This window comes from Notolabrus celidotus, chromosome 1 (assembly GCF_009762535.1).
Source record: "Notolabrus celidotus isolate fNotCel1 chromosome 1, fNotCel1.pri, whole genome shotgun sequence".
In the NCBI taxonomy this organism is placed as follows: domain Eukaryota; kingdom Metazoa; phylum Chordata; class Actinopteri; order Labriformes; family Labridae; genus Notolabrus; species Notolabrus celidotus.
Genome location: NC_048272.1, coordinates 1,727,652 through 1,748,658, shown reverse-complemented (window position 1 = coordinate 1,748,658; position 21,007 = coordinate 1,727,652). Strand labels below are relative to the sequence as shown.

Genomic DNA, 21,007 nt, shown 5'->3' with positions numbered 1-21,007 from the left:
AAATAAGCTTTTTATTTAAGTTGTTTACTTCCGCTTTCCGAAACCGGAAATCCAGCGAAGTCTGGCTCAGCATGCTGCATGACAGATCGATCAGAACAGTCATACTACAGACTAAATTCAAACGCAGTATGTAGTAGGCAATACCTACTGCCTACTACATTAGTAAGTAGTATGTAGCAGGCCGTTTCGGAAACAGCCCTCGTCTTTTTCTGTGAAAGCCTCACGTGATTGGTCAAGACATGGTGGCGTCTTGACCAATCACGTGTCTACATTGAGCAGAACGGGGAGGGGAGGGGTCAGAGACTCAGACAGCACAGTGAGCAGCAACAGGAGGGAGACGAGAGGGAGAACGTTCGCGACAGAGAGAACGCACTGGAAAGGTGACTGCAGAAAACACAGAAAACTTTAGACACATTTAAAAGGCATAGACTGTTCAACGGCAGAGTGAAGACTGTGTAAGGTGAAAGTGTCATCAATCAGGGTCCACAAAAAACCTGCAAAGGCACATTAGAAGTGTCTGTGAAGGTTCTCAGTCATCCAGGTCATGGACATTAGAACTGTTTATCCATCAGTGCAATAAGTGAAGAATAAAGACAGTCAAGGGAACCTGCTGTTAATGAAGGTCTTTAAAAGTTTATAAATAATATACAGACATCAGAGATTGGACCTTTTTGTCTAATTGTGATGGGTCTTGTTTTTGTACTTTATAATTTAATTTCTGTAGAACTCTGCTCCATGTTGAGAATATAAATAAAGCCTTTTAAATGGTGCACATTTCATATAATGTATGTTTTTTACAGTAGTAATTCATTTTATATATAATTTTACATTATTTTAGGTAATACATTCATTCAAACAAGAAAAAATCTGAGGAGCCACTTGGGAGCCGAAAGAGCCAGCTCTCTAAAAAGAGCCGGAATTCCCATCACTAGTAAATAAAAAATATACTCACAAAATAGAAATGTGTAAAGCACTGTAACCACTCTAAGGGATACTTCCTGAAAGTTCCAGTTAGAATAAATGATAGGAAAGTACATGTATTTTGACAAATATCAGGTTGTGCCACCTGACATTTTTTGGGTGTTCAAGGGTAAAAAAAGACTATTTAAATACTTAGAAAAGCTGTTGAACATACAAGCCTTGCTAGAACACATTATTCCAGACACAAAAATATGCATTGCAACCAATCTGGAAATACTTAAAAAAAAAACTGTTTTTGAAGCTTATTTGTGAACGACCCAATACACATTTTAACATTAAATGAGCAACTATTTGTAGACATTTCCTGAGAGGCTTGCACACATCACCTCTGACCTACATTGCTCATTACTTTTTATCTGACTTTAGTGCAGCTACATGCTGACCTATGTAAGTTACAGCCACACTTATGTTCTGCATCACATTTAACTAGCTGAATGACCTTTTGAAGCGAGTCAATGCCTCCAGAGAGAGAAAAAGAGTTAGAGATAGTATGTTAGACAAATGGGGTAAAAAAAACAAACAAGAGGGGTCCAGCTGCAAACCTCCACTCTCAGCCGGCTTAACAGCTCCTCCACTGTGAAGTGGATGTTCAGACACCTCCACCGTGGGACGGAAGTGATGCAATTCTAATCCTCCTTTTTTTTTTTTTTATTAACAAAATCAATTTACAAAACATTGTAAAGGCAAAAATCCGTCACAATTGCTTTTGTAATGAACAGGTGCAAATAGTGCATTTAAAGAAATATATATCTCTTAGACATGAGTAACTCTTGTAAGTCTGTAAATGACATACAATCATAAAACAGGAAAGAAGGGAGAAAAAACAAGAACAAAAAAGCAACAACAACGCTACGGCTTTCTTTGCAGATCATACTTGTTAATCAAGGTGAACAATTTCATAGCATGTGTGCTTTTCATTATTTTAAGGGCTTTAGTGAAGGAGAGAAACTCATTGTAAAACATATAAAACCTAGGCTTTACCTTCATATATTTGCATTTATGTAATGTAAAATTTCACTAGGATGAGGATATTATTAATCCAAAAATCATACTCTCTGTTCTCTGAGACAAAGCCTTAAATAATGTCCTTTTGTAGAAAGGGTTTAAGTTAATTTCAAATTTAGTCACTTTTATTCTACGGAGCCCCTAGAGTGACGTGCAGAAATTTTTTTTTTGGAAAGTATCTCATGCACACGAGATACTTTCTCGTGCGCACCAGATACTTTCTTGTGAGCACCAGATACTTTCTCGTGAGCACCAGATACTTTCTCGTGAGCACCAGATACTTTCTTGTGAGCACCAGATACTTTCTTGTGAGCACCAGATACTTTCTCGTGAGCACCAGATACTTTCTCTTGAGCACCAGATACTTTCTCGTGAGCACCAGATACTTTCTCTTGAGCACCAGATACTTTCTCGTGAGCACCAGATACTTTCTCGTGAGCACCAGATACTTTCTCGTGCGCACCAGATACTTTCTCGTGAGCACCAGATACTTTCTTGTGAGCACCAGATACTTTCTCGTGAGCACCAGATACTTTCTCGTGAGCACCAGATACTTTCTCGTGAGCACCAGATACTTTCTCGTGCGCACGAGAGATCAACCAGTTTCGATCTAAAAATGACAGTACAGCAGTTAGTTGAGCTTTATTTCAACCTTGGGCTGCCTTGTATCTTGTTACATTTATTGTAACCCATTGTAACAAAGGATCAAACATAGTCCTCATTAAATAACTGCCTAAATGCGTGATGATATCGACTAGTCTTGGTCTCGGTGCGCTCTGGTCTCGGTGCGCTCTGGTCTCGGTTCGCTCTGGTCTCGGTGCGCTCTGGTCTCGGGCATGGCTAAAGGGATCGCTTCACAACCACATACCCTGGAATCTACACTATGATTGGCTGCATAGGAGTGAGACATCTGATTGGTTACAGACATTGCCCTGCAGTCTCAAAAATTCCATTCACAAATGCAGTGAGGTTCACAAATTACAACGGTTCGTAAATGCAGACCGAACAGTCCGTATATAAATGTAACAAGATACAAGACAGCCCAAGGTTGAAATAAAGCCCAACTAACTGCTGCACTGTCATTTTTAGATCGAAACTGGTTGATCTCCAGCGCTAACTTGGTATCTTGTGCTCATAAGGAAGTATCTGGTGCTCACGAGAAAGTATCTCGTCCGCACGAGATATTTTCCCAAAAAAAATTTCTGCACGTCACTTTAGGGGCTCCGTAATTTCTTGTTTGAGTTTTAACATCTTATTTTACCTCCAGTGTTTTCTCATTAAGATATCATGAGAATGTTTCCTCAGTTCGTTCAGCAACTTCTTTTTTATTTATTTATTTTATTTTTTGTTTGTTTTTATTATTATTGTTGCATATTGTGTTCTTAACCTGAGGATTGTGGGGTGGGTTTGGGATCTTTTTCTTAATTGATTCTATTTGAAATTGTTTTTAGGTACATCACTTTGTGTTACAATGTCATTGTATGAAAAGTGCTTTATAAATAAAGTCTGATTGATTGATTGATTGATTGAGTCTGATATAACTAAATAACTGTAAAATATTTATCATGAAACTGACATAAATGAACATATTTTGCCTTCATGTGTTGCATGTGATATGAAGTGAATCATATTGCTGTGAATCTTTAAACCTTGAATTGATCAGACCTCTGTCCCTGTGTTACGGTTCAAACAACACTGAATGTAAACACAGAGGTTGTGATCGGACTGGAGCGCAAATTAAACAATCGTGTCTCTCTGGAGGAAATGAAAAAGGTCAAGATCATTACACCAAACGGAGGTGCCCACCAATTTATGTTGTGTTATTTATGAAGTGCATTTTATACTTTGTTTTTTCAATGTAACACTATTGAGGAATCAGGTTAACAAAGGTAATCAAAACAGGAAAAAAAAGACGGGTCCAGCTGCAGACCTCCACTCACTTAATCCTGACGTCACTTCCTTCTAACAGTGCAGGTGAGCTCAGAGTGGAGGTCTGCAAGAGAGTGGAGGTCTGCAGCTAGACTGTCTTGAAACAAAACAGGGAGTTGCTTCAACAAAAAATGTATTTTTGGTGTTCTTTTCTTATCCCAGATATATTTGGATGTCTCTGGAGCAAAATCATGTAAGAATGTTTGAGCATTCTTCTCTCCTGATGGCAATTTGTGTTGTCATGAAGTGATATGCTAAGATTGCACGGATGGATTTGAGTCTGGAGAGTGGAGATTAATCTCACTGACATCACTAACAGCATCCCTTGAGGTACCGAACCAGCCGGTCAGCACTATCAGAACTGAAACATTTCATTTTTATAGAATTTCTAAAAAAAAAGTTCTGACCTGCAAAAAAGTACTGCAGGACATAACATGAAGCAGGTTTGGGTTAAAAGTGAATGAAATTAACAGCAGGGTACAAAGTGTTGAATCTGTTGGCAGACACCTTGATAAGGTCTGGCATAGCAGGTGAAGCATTGTGGCATTTGTGAGCTAGGAGAGGCGGGAGGGGGAGAAGGTGCTAACTTCTGTCAGAACAGCAGCCGTCCCCAAACGCCCACCCAACCACTCCCAAGCCACAACTCCAGTCCCATGGCATTGCTGTTAGTCTCTCCACACTGTGGCGATTAATTGGCTCTCGACAAGGGATTGATCAAACTGTAAAAAGCATTGATGATCAACATAGACCGGACACATTGAATAGATCCAAAATGACTGCCAATGGAAATGTGTAATGCTTACCTGTTCCTACTTTTTTAAGTGAGAAAACATGCTATCGTGTTCTGTTTAGCACTAAACTTGAAGTATAGGATTATGGAAATACCATTGTTTGGAACAGTCACTTGTGTGGAAACCAAAGTATTGTAAAGGCTAAAGTTCTTTCCTGATGATGGTGATGAATGAAATGTTAAAGTATACCATGAGAGAGACTTACAGTGTATGTCACTACAGAATCTAATGGAAATCCATTCTGGTTTCAAGACAATTCACACAAAAATGACACTTGAGAAAAAAGCCCATGAACTACAGTGTTTAGGACATTCCATCCATCCATCCATCCATCCATCCATCCATCCATCCATCCATCCATCCATCCATCCATCCATCCATCCATCCATCCATCCATCCATCCATCCATCCATCCATCCATGCATGCATGCATCCATCCATCCATGCATGCATGCATCCATCCATGCATCCATCCATGCATCCATCCATCCATCCATCCATGCATCCATCCATCTATCCATCCATCCATCCATCCATCCATGCATCCATCCATCCATGCATCCATCCATCCATCCATCCATCCATCCATCCATGCATCCATGCATGCATCCATGCATGCATCCATCCATCCATCCATCCATCCATCCATCCATCCATCCATCCATCCATCCATCCATCCATTGTGGTGGAAAAATCATTGAATAAACAGTTCCAGGTGCAGATCACCAAGGTCTACACAGAAGGCTTTCTGCTTGATAAGAAGTAAGATCTGCTGTATTCCCAGAACTCCTTCTTTCATGATGACATATTATGGTGATGAATTAATAAACAGTTGCTTTCTGTTTCTCTGTGCTTCTGTAATAAACTGATAGGAACTGTTGCACCTGCAGTTAGCCAAGGTCGTGCACAGAAGGCTTTTGTTTTCACAGATTCTTTATTCTACCCATCAATGATCTTTGTTAGACCAAAGGATGTTACCTTTTCTTGGAAGAAGCTTCCTGTCAATGGACCACACCTGTTTTGATTCTTTTCTATATACTAGTTTGAACTCACATTTGTGGGGGCAGAAGACATCTGACTTCCACTGAGTGACCGAATACATCGGTTTAGAGAGATGAATAAATTGTTGTCAAATTGCTGCAGAGATTTCTTTACACAGTGAGAGCATCACGTCTGCTTTTGCTCTTCGCGTTGACTGTGTTCCTGCATACACCAAAGCCTTCTGAAACACGATTGGTCAATACTACTCAGACTACAAACAGACACCAGAACAGTTCCTATGCTACTCAGACTCCTGACTCCAGATTCTGCTTTTTTTTAAATGTAGAAGCTGTAAATAAAGATTAAGGTGACAGGGACTTTTTGTGTTTGCTGCTTTACTTGCCAAACAAGTAGCAACATGTTCTATTCCACATCTGCTCATGTGTGCAATGAGTTGTTTTGCAAAAGCAGTTATAGCAAACACTTCTATCCTTAACACAAGATAAATGTTCTGCTGCAAATAATCAAGCAACCTCTTTTGCCGCAGGGGTGAGAAAAACTTCTTGTCGACACAACCTCAACTGCAACACATCAGCGCGATTATCTGTGCTCCACACACCTCCTGTCAGCGCCTGTCCTCCCACGCACATGCACGCACAAACACTTAAACTTGTAGGCGTACATGTGTGTGTGTAGCCAGAAATATACACACACTCATCAGGACATCAAATGCCACCATAAATACCTTGGCTATCCACCATGCCCCACTTAAACAGTCTTCCTGTCACCCTGATTGGCAGCCGACAACCGAGTCTAATGAGCCAACAAAACAAAGCGCCACTCAACATGCATTACTCCAACAGCTCACTCTAGATGTTCTGCTTTAATCAAACACCATACATACGATATGATACGATGTACTTTATTGTCCCTGTAGGGAAATTTGTCTTTGACATCAGTGCTGCATGTTACCTGAATAGTACACATTCATACAACACACAGCATACTCTTAAGGAGAGAGCACCATAACACTGCCCCCACCCTAACAGGCTATTTAATATTTAACATTCTAATAGAGATCGGCTGAAAGAAGTTTTTAAAATGATTCAATTTACACTTGGGGACTCTGTTCCTTCTTCCAGAAGGTAAATGTTCATACTGAGAGTAAATGATGTGCAACGGGTCTCCAAGTATTCTCTGAGCCTGCCCAAGAACACACTGCTCATAAATGGCCTGAAGGGAAGGTTTGCCAGTCTTTCCTATGACCTTCATGGCAGTCTGCACCAGGCGAGAGAGTTTGGTTTTGAGCTGAACAGAGAGGTTACCGTACCATGCTGTCATCCCATACCTAATAATACTCTCCAGTACAGCCTGATAGAACAAAAACACAGCCTGCTGATTCACACCAAACACCCAGAGCCGACGTAAAAAGTACAATCTTTGCTGTATGCGGGAACACAGGTTATCAATGTGGGCCTCCCAGATGAACTTAATATCCAGGTGGACACCTAAATATTTGTAGGAGCTGACCTGACAGATGTTTTTGTCATGAATAAGGACTGGAGTGTGATCACCCACAGAGCGAGGGTCAAACACCATCTCCTGTGTCTTCTTCACATTGATTAAAATGTGGTTATCATCGCACCACTGAACAAAGGTCTGCATCTCAGTAAAATATGACAAGAGACCTGAGTCCTGGTACAGCAGACTGAGAATGGCTGTATCAAAGTTTCTCTCTTTAGTCCGTCAGCATTGGGGGGCTGTGGCTCAGTGGGTAGAGTCCGTCATCTATCAATCATAAGGTTGGCGGTTCGATCCCAGCACATGCCAAAGTGTCCTTGAGCAAGATAATGAACCACAAACTGCTTCTACTGTTGTTCCGCTGTGCATGAATCTTGGGGGCGGCAGTAGCTCAGTCCATGGGGACTTGGCCTAGGAACCGAAGGGTCGCCGGTTCGAGTCCCAGCATGGACGAAGTTTGGCAAGTGGACTGGTGGCTGGAGAGGTGCTGGTTCACCTGCCTGGGCACTGCCGAGGTGCCCTTGAGCAAGGCATCGAACCCCCAACTGCTCGGGGTGCGCTGGTTGACGGCAGTATCCTCACTCTGACATCTCTCCCTAAGCATGTTCACTGCATGTGTGTGCATTTGTATGTATATACCAAAAAACAACTGTATGTGTAGCATGTCCAAAATAGCATGAGTGAAAAAATTGAATTTCCCCCCTGGGGATCAATAAAGTACCTTTCTTTCTAATCATCTGAAAACTTAAAAATCAGATTTACTACCTTTGCTTTGATGGAAGTGTGTCCCATTAAAAATGCTGATGCATAAACAGTTTTATGGATTTGTTAAAAGAGGGGACTGTCCTGTCATTGCAGGGGTCATGTGAGTCACCAGATCCTCTTTCATTGGCTCTCACAATTCAGCTCAGGGGAATGGCTTAAGGCAGAATGTAGAAAAATGAAGACAAAGCTAGACCAATTAACACTACAAGACTTATCAAACAGAGTCGGGGATAATGAGCATCTGTTATAAACACCCTACTGCCAATCAAAATGTGTGACAGGCTGATCTGTATTGAAAGTGATATGACACAATTATTGTAATTTTTTACCATTGACTTTAAACAGTTTGAGAATTTCATGTTCATAAAGATGAACTTAAACTTTATACAACATCTGCTAATGCCAAGTTTTCCACTCAAATGTAGACATCCTGCTAATTAATGAAACAAAAAGAAACAAAGCGTGTTGTTTTCTTTGTGGAGATAACAACCTGCATTGAGCAGTAATTGCCAATTAAGGTACTGTATTTAGTCACTTGGAAAAAACCCATTATATATATCACAAAGGAAGTAATGACAGAACTCAGATGAATGTTTCACAATTAACAACCCTGCTTCTTCCCTTTGCTGAAGCTGACATTACATTGTTATTTTTAAGTTGATAGATTTCACTACAGTCTTAAACAGAGCTCCTAATAAGCAAATATGTGCAGTATATAGAAAAGAAACAAAACCTTACCCTAAGCAACAATTGCCCTATCACAGCTTGGAGCACATTACTCAACAATGTGTCATTCAAGCGTTGGATTTGTCCACTTGATGAAGCTACAGTATCTCACAAAAGTGAGTACACCCCTCACATTTCTGCACATATTTAATTATATCTTTTCATGGGACAACACTGCAGATATGACACTTTGATACAATGTAAAGTAGTCAGTGTAAAGCTTGTATAGCAGTGTAAATTTACTGTCCCCTCAAAATGACTCAACACACAGCCATTAATGTCTAAACCACCGACAACAAAAGTGAGTACACCCCTAAGTGAAAATGTACAAATTGGGCCCAAAGTGTCAATATTTTGTGTGGCCACCATTATTTTCCAGCACTGCCTTAACCCTCTTGGGCATGGAGTTCACCAGAGCTTCACAGGTTGCCACTGGAGTCCTCTTCCACTCCTCCATGAAGACATCATAGAACAGGTGGATGTTAGAGACCTTGTGCACCTCCACCTTCCGTTTGAGGATGCCCCCACAGATGCTCAATAGGGTTTAGGTCTGGAGACATGCTTGGCCACTCCATCACCTTCACCCTTAGCTTCTTTAGCAAGGCAGGGGCCGTCTTGGAGGTGTGTTTGGGGTCGTCATCATGTTGGAGTACTGCCCTGCGGCCCAGTTTCTGAAGGGAGGGGATCATGCTCTGCTTCAGTGTGTCACAGTACATGTTGGCATTCATGGTTCCCTCAATGAACTGTAGCTCCTTAGTGCCAGCAGCACTCATGCAGACCCAGACCATGACACTCCCACCACCATGCTTGACTGTAGGCAACACACACTTGTCTTTGTACTCCTCACCTGGTTGCCCCCCTTACACGCTTGACACCATCTGAACCAAATAAGTTTATCTTGGTCTCATCAGACCACAAGACATGGTTCCAGTAATCCATGTCCTTAGTCTGCTGTCTTTAGCAGATTGTTTGCAGGCTTTCTTGTGCATCATCTTTAGAAGAAATGTGAGGGGTGTACTCACTTTTGTGAGATACTGTATGTGCAGATTGTGGGCGGGGGGTGTTGTGGGTGAGAGGTGGTCGCATGGCAGTGTACAATCCTGGACAGGTCTATCAAAGGGCTAATATGTAGACAGACAACTGCACACACTCACACTGTGTGCAGACATGCAAACTTCATATAGAAAGGTCCCAGCTGATTCAGACCAGGGAACCTCTTGATGTGAGTTAACAGCACTGTAACCACTAACTGCTAACCACTGCACCACCATGCAGCCTTGACACAACTCTCTCTAGATTGTATACCGGTGTATTGGTCACACTGGTACAAAGATGAAGCCCCCATCACAAATGAAAAAAATGTAACTGAAGTGCTTAAATATTCAGAATTTGTCTTTCAGCCCAGTAACGCTGCTCCACCCTCATCCTGCTTTTCTAGTATGTATTAATTCTTATTTGTAATTGATCTGCTTGACAAATATTAAAAAGGCAGTCAAGGAAAGCTTTCTGAGATACATAATGGAGCACTGGGAAAACTTCTCATTTTGTCCGATTTAATGAAGTGGAAAGCTTGACATACCGCTGCAAGAGTGGGATTCAGCAAACTGTCAATATGCTTAACATTTTCATCTTGTAGAAAGTTAATCTGTAGATATGACAGGATCGTATCATTAAAGGTGACATATCACGCTTTTTTCATCAATATATATTGGTCTAAGAGGTCCCCAAAACATGTCTTTAAAGTTAATTGCTCAAAAAAACACTTTGAAATCAGATTTTGGTCTGCCTGAAAACCCCTCTTCTTCAGTCCTCCTCAAAACACTCTGTTTTCTCTCTGACCACGCCCCCTCAGGAAGTGGATGTGCCTCGGCTGTCCAGCACGTTGATCTAATGTTTACATGTTGTCTGAATATACACGGCTGCTCAGAGATCACGTTTCTTCAACCCTCTCAATCTGATCCAGAATCTGATCCTGACGGAGAGGCGCCTGTAGCAGGACCTTTCTGAAGGATTGGTCACAGATTTAGTGTTTCTTGTTGTTTTATTTGTCAGTATGTCGACGTGTGTCTTTGTACACATCTACAGCTACAGCTACGAACATGTAGCTATGTGGCTATGCTAATTAGCGCTAGCACTTATCCATGACAAATAAAAATCATCCACTAGATCTTCAAATCTGCAGACGTGGGGAGTAAAACCGACCTCTGCCAGAAAGGCAGCGGGACCTTTTCTGAAGGATTGGTCACAGATTTAGTGTTTCTTGTTGTTTCATTTGTCAGTATGTCGACGTGTGTCTTGGTACACAGCTACGACATGTAGCTATGTAGCTATGCTAACTAGCGCTAGCACTTATCCATAATAAATAAAAATCATCCACTAGATCTTCAAATCTGCAGACGTGGGGAGTAAAACCGACCTTTGAGTTTATTAAGACAGCCTAAAACTAGCATGCCTCCCTCCTAAGCTCCTTGTTAGCACACATTTGTGCAGGGAATGAAAAACGGAGGAGGGGATTCAGTATTATTTTATACAGTCTATGGGCTGAACAAGCTCCGAGCTCTGACTCCGTGACAGACCGGATATTGTTGTTACGTAACAAAAACACGGAAGTCTGAAACGGCTGGTTTCAGCACACAATTACAGAAAGGTGGAGAAATCAAAACAGGGGCAGAATGGATTTTTTTTCATTTTCGGGGGGTTTGTAGACATGCCAGGGACACATATTTCAGGTAGAGAACCATTAAAAAGTCAATTTTGCATGATATGTCACCTTTTAAGAGGAATGAACTGATACCACTATATATACCAGTATTCATGGAGATGTCAGCGCACTGTATTTTTTTGGATGGTCCTTCCCACTGATACAGAGAAGAAGCAAAGAGCAGAGACAGATAGCAATACGAACACCATAAAGGAAAGCAATCAAAAGCAGTCAAAAGCAGAAGAGAATTTAACTTGAGTCTAAATGTGATAACACACAGCATGGTGAGAGTAGATGAAGAAAAAGGTTTAGATCTTTGGGGAGGGGAAGAGACAGCTTTGTATTTTTGAGTTAGGGAGTCTCACAGTTCTACAGAGAGATTCAGGGAACAGAGCAGCAGAGGAGTGCTGAGTGATTGACAGGTGGATTCTGTTTTAGAGCAGATTCTGAGGTGACTGATAACCCTGATTGTAACACCACAGGGGTCTGTATTACTGAAGACATGGGGGATAGACTCTCTGGAAAAAATGCACTGCCACACTGACCGAAACACACAAACACAAAAGCCTTCCAACTCACTCAAGATCACGCTCCACATACTGAGTTCTGCACATTCAGGTTCTCTCTCACTCTGTTTCTCATTCTCTCTTGACGCCACAATCCAGCATGCATAAGCATGATCAAATAAATCTTATATAACCTCAGCAGTGTGTCCTTTTATGCACAGGATCCACGTAGAGTGAAAGTGAAGCAGTAGTGGAAGCAGCGAGCATCAGTAGACGGTCAGAGTGGAGGCAGTGAGATACAGCAGCAGGCAAGATCTTAAAAGGAAGGTGTGGCTGTTCTAATGTTTTGATTAACAGTCGCAAATTCCCTTTAAATCCAGTCTGCTGGGTGTTCTGTGCCTGCTGCAGGCTGAGGAAGACGAGGAGGAGTAATAGACCACAGGGGGAGAAAAGGAAAGAAGTGAGTTACCTGCCAGAGCTAGAGCTGGGAAAAGAAGGAGTTAGGAGAAGTTTGAGGCAGGCTCAGATGAATAAAGAACAATGCTGTGATTATATTTGCTGAGGCAGGTTCATCTTTCAAATGTGGTGTTTCATAAATGTGTTCCCTGCAACGTTAGAGAGTTATTGTGGGTTTCTTTTCAATAAGAAGGGAACACATTTGTACCTGAGGGACACTAGTGGATTTATTTACAGCAGCTGCAGATTTCACACAAACACAAACATGCAATAGTGTTGAACTACTTTGCAGTAGTTCTTTGGTAGCTGTAAATCAGAAGCTCATGTATTGATCTTGCAAGTTCTTAACACAGTTATGAAACAGTTAGATGATGCCATTATGCCGGTCTTTATGCCTCACAGATTTCATATTCTCAGAATGACAACCTCTGTAAACACCATGCTTGAAATCCTTGAAAATGCTTGCATTTTAATGTTGTGTTTTCAAGCTTTGAAAAATGCTTGAATTTTGGTTCTAGGTGCTTGTAAATGCTTGAAATTGTAATCATATCACAATTGACAGCAATCTGACTCAACTGATTGATTAAATAGAGAGAAATGAAATAGTCTAATTTAAAAAGCAAACAAAAAGAAACGTTCTCCCTGATCGTCTCGTGTGTGTGACATGCTGGTTTGTTGTCTTGTGTGATGTGACATCGCCCCCTAGAGGACAGTGCGACACCACGTTAGCCTTGCACGTTAATCAGCCTGTAATTTGTTGATGCTAACCACCTCTTTATGCTACATGCTAGGCATGTGTGATGTAGAAGCACTGTGCCATATAACGTGTAGGTGGTGTGATGATTCCCAGCAGCCGTACCGCTGTCACCTGTGGGGTGTTTGTAGTCTAAAAATACTGTGTCGTGCCTGAGCCAGCGGCCGCGGAGTGGGTGGCTCTCCCGCTGGATACGAAGGCACGACACGGTATTTCTCATCGAGACCCGATTCTATCACATTATGCAATTTACAAATGCTTACAGTAGGGGAGAACAGGGTCAGTTGTCACAAGGGTTGGTTGGCGCACTCGTTATATCTCGCCACCAGAGGGCGCTGTCTCTCAAATTGGGGTATGGACATTTCCAGAATTAGGATCAGAGCTCACCTACATAGTCTTCTCTGGAGTAAGACAGCTGAACTTGAGGTGAGAGGACTTTTTGTGTTTTTCATGTCAAATTGTAAATATTCAGCTCCTCAGTATTTTTCTTCTAGGCTTTTAAACGATGGGTTTATAACAAAACAAGTGTCACCCTTACAAAGTGTGAGGGGAAAGCTATACTTTAGATTTTTATTAGCTAGCTAACTAGTTGTTCGATGTTTGTTAGCCTTGATGCTAGCAAAAAATTCCATTTTGGGTTGGTCGTCACATTCTCTTTGGGGTTGGTTGTCACATGTAACAACCAACCCCTATGTTGGCAAAATCATGCATGGTGAAATGAGTTGGAGTGTGCAGACCCTACATTTACCATCACTGTAACTCAGACAGTGACTGCATGTAGCCTAGTTGAGTCGGCCATTATTGTTCGGCCTGTTTGTTTTGTTCTTTATGTTGTTATATAGGCTGGCCTAAAGATGTGTTTCCTGTTCATGTTCCTTGCTCACTTTATGTTAAAATGCATGAAGTTATGTAGGCCTATCACTTGTCAGTGCAATTAAATTTTCAAATTTAGTTCTGCCTTCTTGCCTTTTTTAAAAGATTTTTCCCATTAAAATACCATTGTGACAACCAATCCCATAGTGTGTGACAACCAACCCCATAGTGTGACAACCAACCCCATAGTGTGTGACAACCAACCCCATAGTGTGTGACAACCAACCCCATAGTGTGACAACCAACCCCATAGTGTGTGACAACCAACCCCATAGTGTGTGACAACCAACCCCATAGTGTGTGACAACCAACCCCATAGTGTGTAACAACCAACCCCATAGTGTGTGACAACCAACCTCATAGTGTGTGACAACCAACCTCATAGTGTGTGACAACCATCCCCATAGTGTGTGACAACCAACCCCATAGTGGGTGACAACCAACCCCATAGTGTGTGACAACCATCCCCATAGTGTGTGACAACCAACCCCATAGTGTGTGACAACCATCCCCATAGTGTGTGACAACCAACCCCATAGTGTGTGACAACCAACCCCATAGTGTGTGACAACCAACCCCATAGTGTGTGACAACCAACCCCATAGTGTGTGACAACCAACCCCATAGAGGGTGACAACCAACCCCATAGTGGGTGACAACCAACCCCATAGTGTGTGACAACCATCCCCATAAGAATAAAAGTAATATTCAATGCCTGTTATGGCTGCCAAAGGGTTTCTGTCAGACAAGGCAGTAACAGCACGCGACCAAAATAGCCCTCCCACGGCAAAGAGTCGCAGTGAGTGATGCTTTTGACAGCTTAAAGACAGCAGTAGGATGTTTTTCATTCAAGAATACAACTTACACTTGTCAACATCAGGAAAGAAACAAGACGTACCACTTTGTCCCCAGGGGTTGCCAGAAACAACACAAAATTAAAAGTTCCTCACAGGAAGCTTCAGACTTCAGTAGTATCTCCTTCCAATTCAAACAAGATGGATCGTGCTACATGAAGTCTTTGGCTTTCTATTTCTCTGTTCTTACGTTTACGATGGCCTCCTTGGTCTGCGCCATGTCCGAAATGACGCCGTCTGTGATGATGAGGAGCACAAAGTACTGGGAGCCGTCCTGCACCGCCGCTGCATACCTGCACACAAACACGAGGATACAGAGAGAAATAACAGGCTGGTGAATAATCTCTTTTAATACCAGAGCAAACCCGACCTGGGGATTTATTTACGGATTTATCTAAACATTGGTGGAGATAAATCCTTAGTAATACATGTGTAACCATGCACACACATCACTGCAGATTACACATAAATGCTATTTGTCAGTGCTGTACCTCAGATAGCATTCATCAAAGTGCTTCACATTGATATTCAGCAGCCTAACATTCAAGTTTTCAGACAAAGCTGGTCTGCTTTCCCTTCCTACTCGAGTTCATCCATTCAAATGCTAAATATCAATATTGGTCGTGGATGCTCACAGATACGGGCGCCTGTTGAGTCACGCTGTTGAATTTCAAAAGCGTGACTAAATTTTTATCTGAATGGCATTTTTTAATTATGACGGTGAATTGGTGTAATCAGATGAAGAGTTGTTTAGATTTGAGCTTCCCAGCTGAAAGGTGAGGGACTCAGTCACGGTGAGAGGGGGAGGTGAATGTCAGAGACTCAAAGATCATGACAGATTTTTTTTTTTTTTTTTTTACAGGTTTCTGTCACAAATTACAAGTTAGAATATTTGGATAGCCTTAGGCCTATTATTGTGTTCCAACCAAGCTGCAACCTCCGGTCTCAAATGATGAAGCCAATGCGGAAGTGATATAAACTGCAATACATCGAAAATCCGCTTGAGGCTGGCTGCAGAAACACCGGAAACCACATAGATATGAATGGGAAAAAGACGATCTTTGCAGCATTAATAAACATGTTTACAGCCTGGTTCAAAAAACGGCTTGGCCCTACAACGCTAATCCCTCTAATGGCACACACTGTACGGGGGGTGAATTTTTTTCTAACATGATGGTTAAGAAGATATTAAGATTATGAGTTTTGCCCAAATAAGGACATGACTGACGTGACTCCCGGTCGGGAACACACAGCCATTGGCTAAGAGACTCACACTACGTCACACTCTGCCTAGTTGAGTTCCGCATTACCAATATGGCTGCCGCCGTCGATTTGCTTCAAAACAGCTCTCAGGAACAGATGGGTGACGTCACGGATACTACGTCCATATTTTTTACAGTCTATGGTTCCAACAGATAAATTCTCCACTTTCTGATAACTGTCCGCTGATCTACAATGGCTATGGTTACATGATGTTTTTTTTAATTCTGAATTAAAGTATTCTCCTACATGGAAATAGTAATTCTGAATTGAGGTTAAAAACACAGGAAAACACGTTTAATCGTCTTTATTTAATTCCTCTTAAGGTCTGGGGGTTGGGAAGGGTTCTGATCATAGACTGTAAATAAAAATGGACAGCGTTGCTCCGCCTCTTCCCGTTGTACGGTTCTGAAGCAAGCGGCAAACTCCGGTCTCAAACCATGAAGCCAATGCGGAAGTGATATAAACTGCAATACATCGAAAATCCGCTTGAGGCTGGCTGCAGAAACACTGGAAACCACATAGATATGAATGGGAAAAAGACGATCTTTGCAGCATTAATAAACATGTTTACAGCCTGGTTCAAAAAACGGCTTGGCCCTACAACGCTAATCTCTCTAATGGCACACACTGTACGGGGGGTGAATTTTTTTCTAACGTGACGGTTAAGAAGATATTAAGATTATGAGTTTTGCCCAAATAAGGACATGACTGACGTGACTCCCGGTCGGGAACACAGCCATTGGCTAAGAGACTCACACTACGTCACACTCTGCCCAGTTGAGTTCCGCATTACCAATATGGCTGCCGCCGTCGATTTGCTTCAAAACAGCTCTCAGGAACAGATGGGTGACGTCACGGATACTACGTCCATATTTTATACAGCCTATGGTTCCAACAGATAAATTCTCCACTTTCTGATAACTGTCCGCTGATCTACAATGGCTACGGTTACATGATGTTTTTTTAATTCTGAATTAAAGTATTCTCCTTCGTGTTTACATGGAAATAGTAATTCTGAATTGAGGTTGACATGGAAAACACGTTTAATCGTCTTTATTTAATTCTTCTTAAAGGTGACATATCATGCAAAATTGACTTTTTAATGGTTCTTTACCTGAAATATGTGTCCCTGGCATGTCTACAAACCCCCCGAGAATGAAAAAAATCCATTCTGCCCCTGTTCTGATTTCTACACCTTTCTTTAAATGTGTGCTGAAACGAGCCGTTTCAGACTTCCGTGTTTTTGTTACGTAACAACAATATCCGGTCTGTCACGGAGTCAGAGCTCGGAGCTTGTTCAGCCCATAGACTGTATAAAATAATACTGAATCCCTCCCCCGTTTTTCATTACCTGCACAAATGTGTGCTAACAAGGAGCTTAGGAGGGAGGCATGCTAGTTGTAGGCTGTCTTAATAAACACAAAGGTCGGTTTTACTCCCCACGTCTGCAGATTTGAAGATCTAGTGGATGATTTTTATTTATCATGGATAAGTTAGCATAGCCACATAGCTACATGTCCGTAGCTGTGTACCAAGACACACGTCTACATACTGACAAATAAAACAACAAGAAACACTAAATCTATGACCAATCCTTCAGAAAGGTCCTGCTACAGGCACCTCTCCGTCAGGATCAGATTCAGAGGGTTGAAGTAACGTGATCTCTGAGCAGCCGTGTATATTCAGCCAACATGTAAACATTAGATCAACGTGCTGGAGAGCCGAGGCACATCCACTTCCGGAGGGGGCGTGGTCAGAGAGAAAACAGAGTGTTCTGAGGAGGGCTGAAGAAGAGGGCTTTTCAGGCATGCCAAAATCTGATTTCAAAGTGTTTTTTTGAGCATAAACTTTAAAGACATGTTTTGGGGACCTCTTAGACCAATATATATTGATGATAAAAGCGTGATATGTCCCCTTTAAGGTCTGGGGGTTGGGAAGGGTTCTGATCATAGACTGTAAATAAAAATGGACAGCGTTGCTCCGCCTCTTCCCGTTGTACGGTTCTGAGGCCAAAAAATCCCTCTCCTGGGCGTCGCCATTGTGCAGCCAGAGCCTGTGAAGCCACTGTATTAAGCTCCGCCCTACAGCGTGATGTCACAAGACGCTGTGTGTCCTTTGAAGTTTCACTCCACGGCGTCTAGTGAATCAAAGGAAACCAGGAAGTAAAACCCCGTTTTTTAAACTCTAATAACTAACGAAAAAAAAGCTTTTCAGAAAAAAGAGGCCTTGAACACAAAACAGTCAAATACTAACTACATATCACCACAGCATACGGATGTGAGAAACATTCGTACGACGTGTATTTATTTTTTAAAGTTTGACTGCTCCCCCATTCAAATGAATGGGGGAGACAGATTTTTTGACCTATACTGCAGCCAGCCACCAGGGGGCAGACACTCTGCTGAAAGCCTCACCACCAGCCACTGGAACCTCTCCCTTGGTTCTGATTGGACAGGGGCGGGCGTGACGTATTTACGTCTACCGGAAGAAAACAGACTCCAGTTCCTGCTTCTTTTATTTTCAGTTTCAACATGGAAGACCACACAAGTGACAAGCCCCTCGATTAACTTGGACGCTACAGCTTTAAAAAGGTCCACATTTGTATGCTTCTGTCCATCAACTCTTTTCATGATACCAATTTTTAATCTAAGCCTCCTATTAAATAAATAGTCTGGGCGGTCATCCTGGAATATGTGCGTCATCGCGACAGGACAAGGGAACGAGCATGAGCAGAACGACCTGAATTAATTTAAAGCAGAATGAATGTAAACATGATCGAGGAATTATTCAATTCAGATTTAAAATCAGAATAAACCAGACACTTACTTCAGATTTAAGTTTAATTCAGAATGATCATTTTCATTCTGAATTAGGTGTTTACAAGGTCATTTTTAATCTTTTTAAAGAGGATTTAATCTTAATTCTGAATTAAAGAGGAATTAAAAGTCTCATGTAAATGTAGCCAATGTAATTTGGGTCTGTGATATCCAGTTTGTTAGTACTGCTTGTATCATTGAAAAGGAAATATGATAATGGCTAAATCACAGTGGACCCCAGACTGAATACATTACAATAAGTCACATTTCTGAGGACATAGATTAATGTTTGGCATAATGTGTGTCTCTTGTACATTCCACAATAACAATCCTGACAAATAGAAGTTGGTGTTGGAGTTAGAGCTGTAGTTAGACCCGACCTGAGCTCGACAGAATTCTGCCCGAACCCGAATGACCTAGATGTTTTCAAAGCCAGAACCCGTTTACAGCCCGACTTCCCCGACATTATTCACTACTGATCTGGCTAATTTTGCAAGTTTTGGGTAGCATGGTCTGTTGATCTTCCACCAGCCAAGAACATCAGTGTCATCTTCCATGACAGTCGTTTTAATGTAACGAGATACCTCACCTACAGCTCAACCTGTCCAAGACTGAGCTTATTATCATTCCAGCCAGTCCCACAGATCAATATCCAGTTTGGATCTCAAAACCTCATGCCCACTAAGTCTGTGTGTCATGATCGATGACCAGCTAACCTTCAGGGTTCATGTTGCCTCGATTGCTTGGTCCTGCCGTTTTGCCCTCTATAACATCAAGAGGATCAGACCCTACCTGACAGAACACGCAACACAGCTCCTGGTTCAGGCTCTTGTAATGTCACGCATTGACTACTGCAACTCTCTACTGGCAGGCCTCCCTGCATGCACAGTTAAACCTCTGCAGATGATCCAGAACCCAGCAGCAGCACATCTGGTCTTCAACCAGCCTGAGACAGCTCATGTCACTCCCCTGCTCATCTCACTACACTGGCTTCCAGTTGCAGCTCGCATCAGATACAAAACTCTAATCATGACTTACAAAGCAGTAACCAAAACTGCTCCAGTTTACCTGGAAGCCCTCATCCAGGTCTACTGCCCTTCTCGCCCGCTACGCTCTGAAAGGCGCCTAGTGCTTCCAGCACACAAGGCCTCAAAATCACTAGCTGGACTCTTCTCTTCTGTTGTCCCTAAATGGTGGAATGAATTGTCCAACTCCAGTGATGTTAATTGTTGATGATGATAATGGAAGGTCTTAAATGGTTTGGTTGCTTCATTGTAGATGTTCCTTATTTACTTTTGTGCATTGCCTTTACACTGCTTGGCAGTACCTGCACCCAAATGGACTTGAAGCACTTTGTTCCTCTTACTGATCTTGTTTCCTCTTGTCTAGATCTTTGCTTGTGCTGTTCTTGTTCTCGTATGAAAGTCGCTTTGGATAAAAGCGTCTGCTAAATGACATTGTGACATTGTAACATTGTAACCTTGTCGTCTTCCCAGTCAGCTCGCTTTACATTTTCCCACTCCTCAAAAGTCGCTCTTTCTCCCAGAGGATGAGTGTGCTCGTCTCTGGAGAGCTCTGGGTCTCAAGTCTCCACATCTCGTCATGCACCTGCAGCACCGTGCACAGCTTGCAGAAGAGTGCGGGGCATGAGCGTGTACGGCCTCCCTGTCTGAGTGTGACAACATTCTCAGCTGGTTAAATTTTGGCCAGAGCAATGATGCGATCTCATAGAGGTCCTGTATTATCACTTTACGCGCGAGCCAGTGCTCGTGTTGTTGACGCACGACTGCTTGCTGAGGGGAGTCCAGATTCACCTGACCGCTCATTTACCGCGCAAGCCCGAGCCCGGCCCGAGTAAAATGATAGAATTATTATCAGGTTTGGACAAATATCTTCAGCTCTGGTTGGAGTCTTCTTGTATGCTGAATGAGGAAAGTAAAGAAGTCCTCCACATTTTTCCAAAGAGCACTTTCTTGCCTTTTTATTTTGCCTTTTTAATAAGAGCAGCTAGCTATGCAGCAACTGCATTGATCCCCTCACCTGGCAACATGGTTCACCACAGGAGCAAAGTTAGTCGGCCCGTAC

The 21,007-nt window shown here is 42.2% G+C and overlaps 1 protein-coding gene across 1 annotated transcript in view; it reads right to left on the bottom strand.

The window, feature by feature from the left end:
- The window catches only part of cpne5b (copine Vb), a 256,605-nt gene that overhangs the window by 10,172 nt on the left and 225,426 nt on the right, over positions 1 to 21,007 (bottom strand). The window contains exons 17-18 of the mRNA XM_034700261.1: positions 20,963 to 21,007; positions 15,034 to 15,136 (exon numbers count right to left, since the gene is read on the bottom strand). Coding sequence (XP_034556152.1) covers positions 15,034 to 15,136; positions 20,963 to 21,007 — 148 coding nt within the window. The remainder of the gene's footprint in view (positions 1 to 15,033; positions 15,137 to 20,962) is intronic.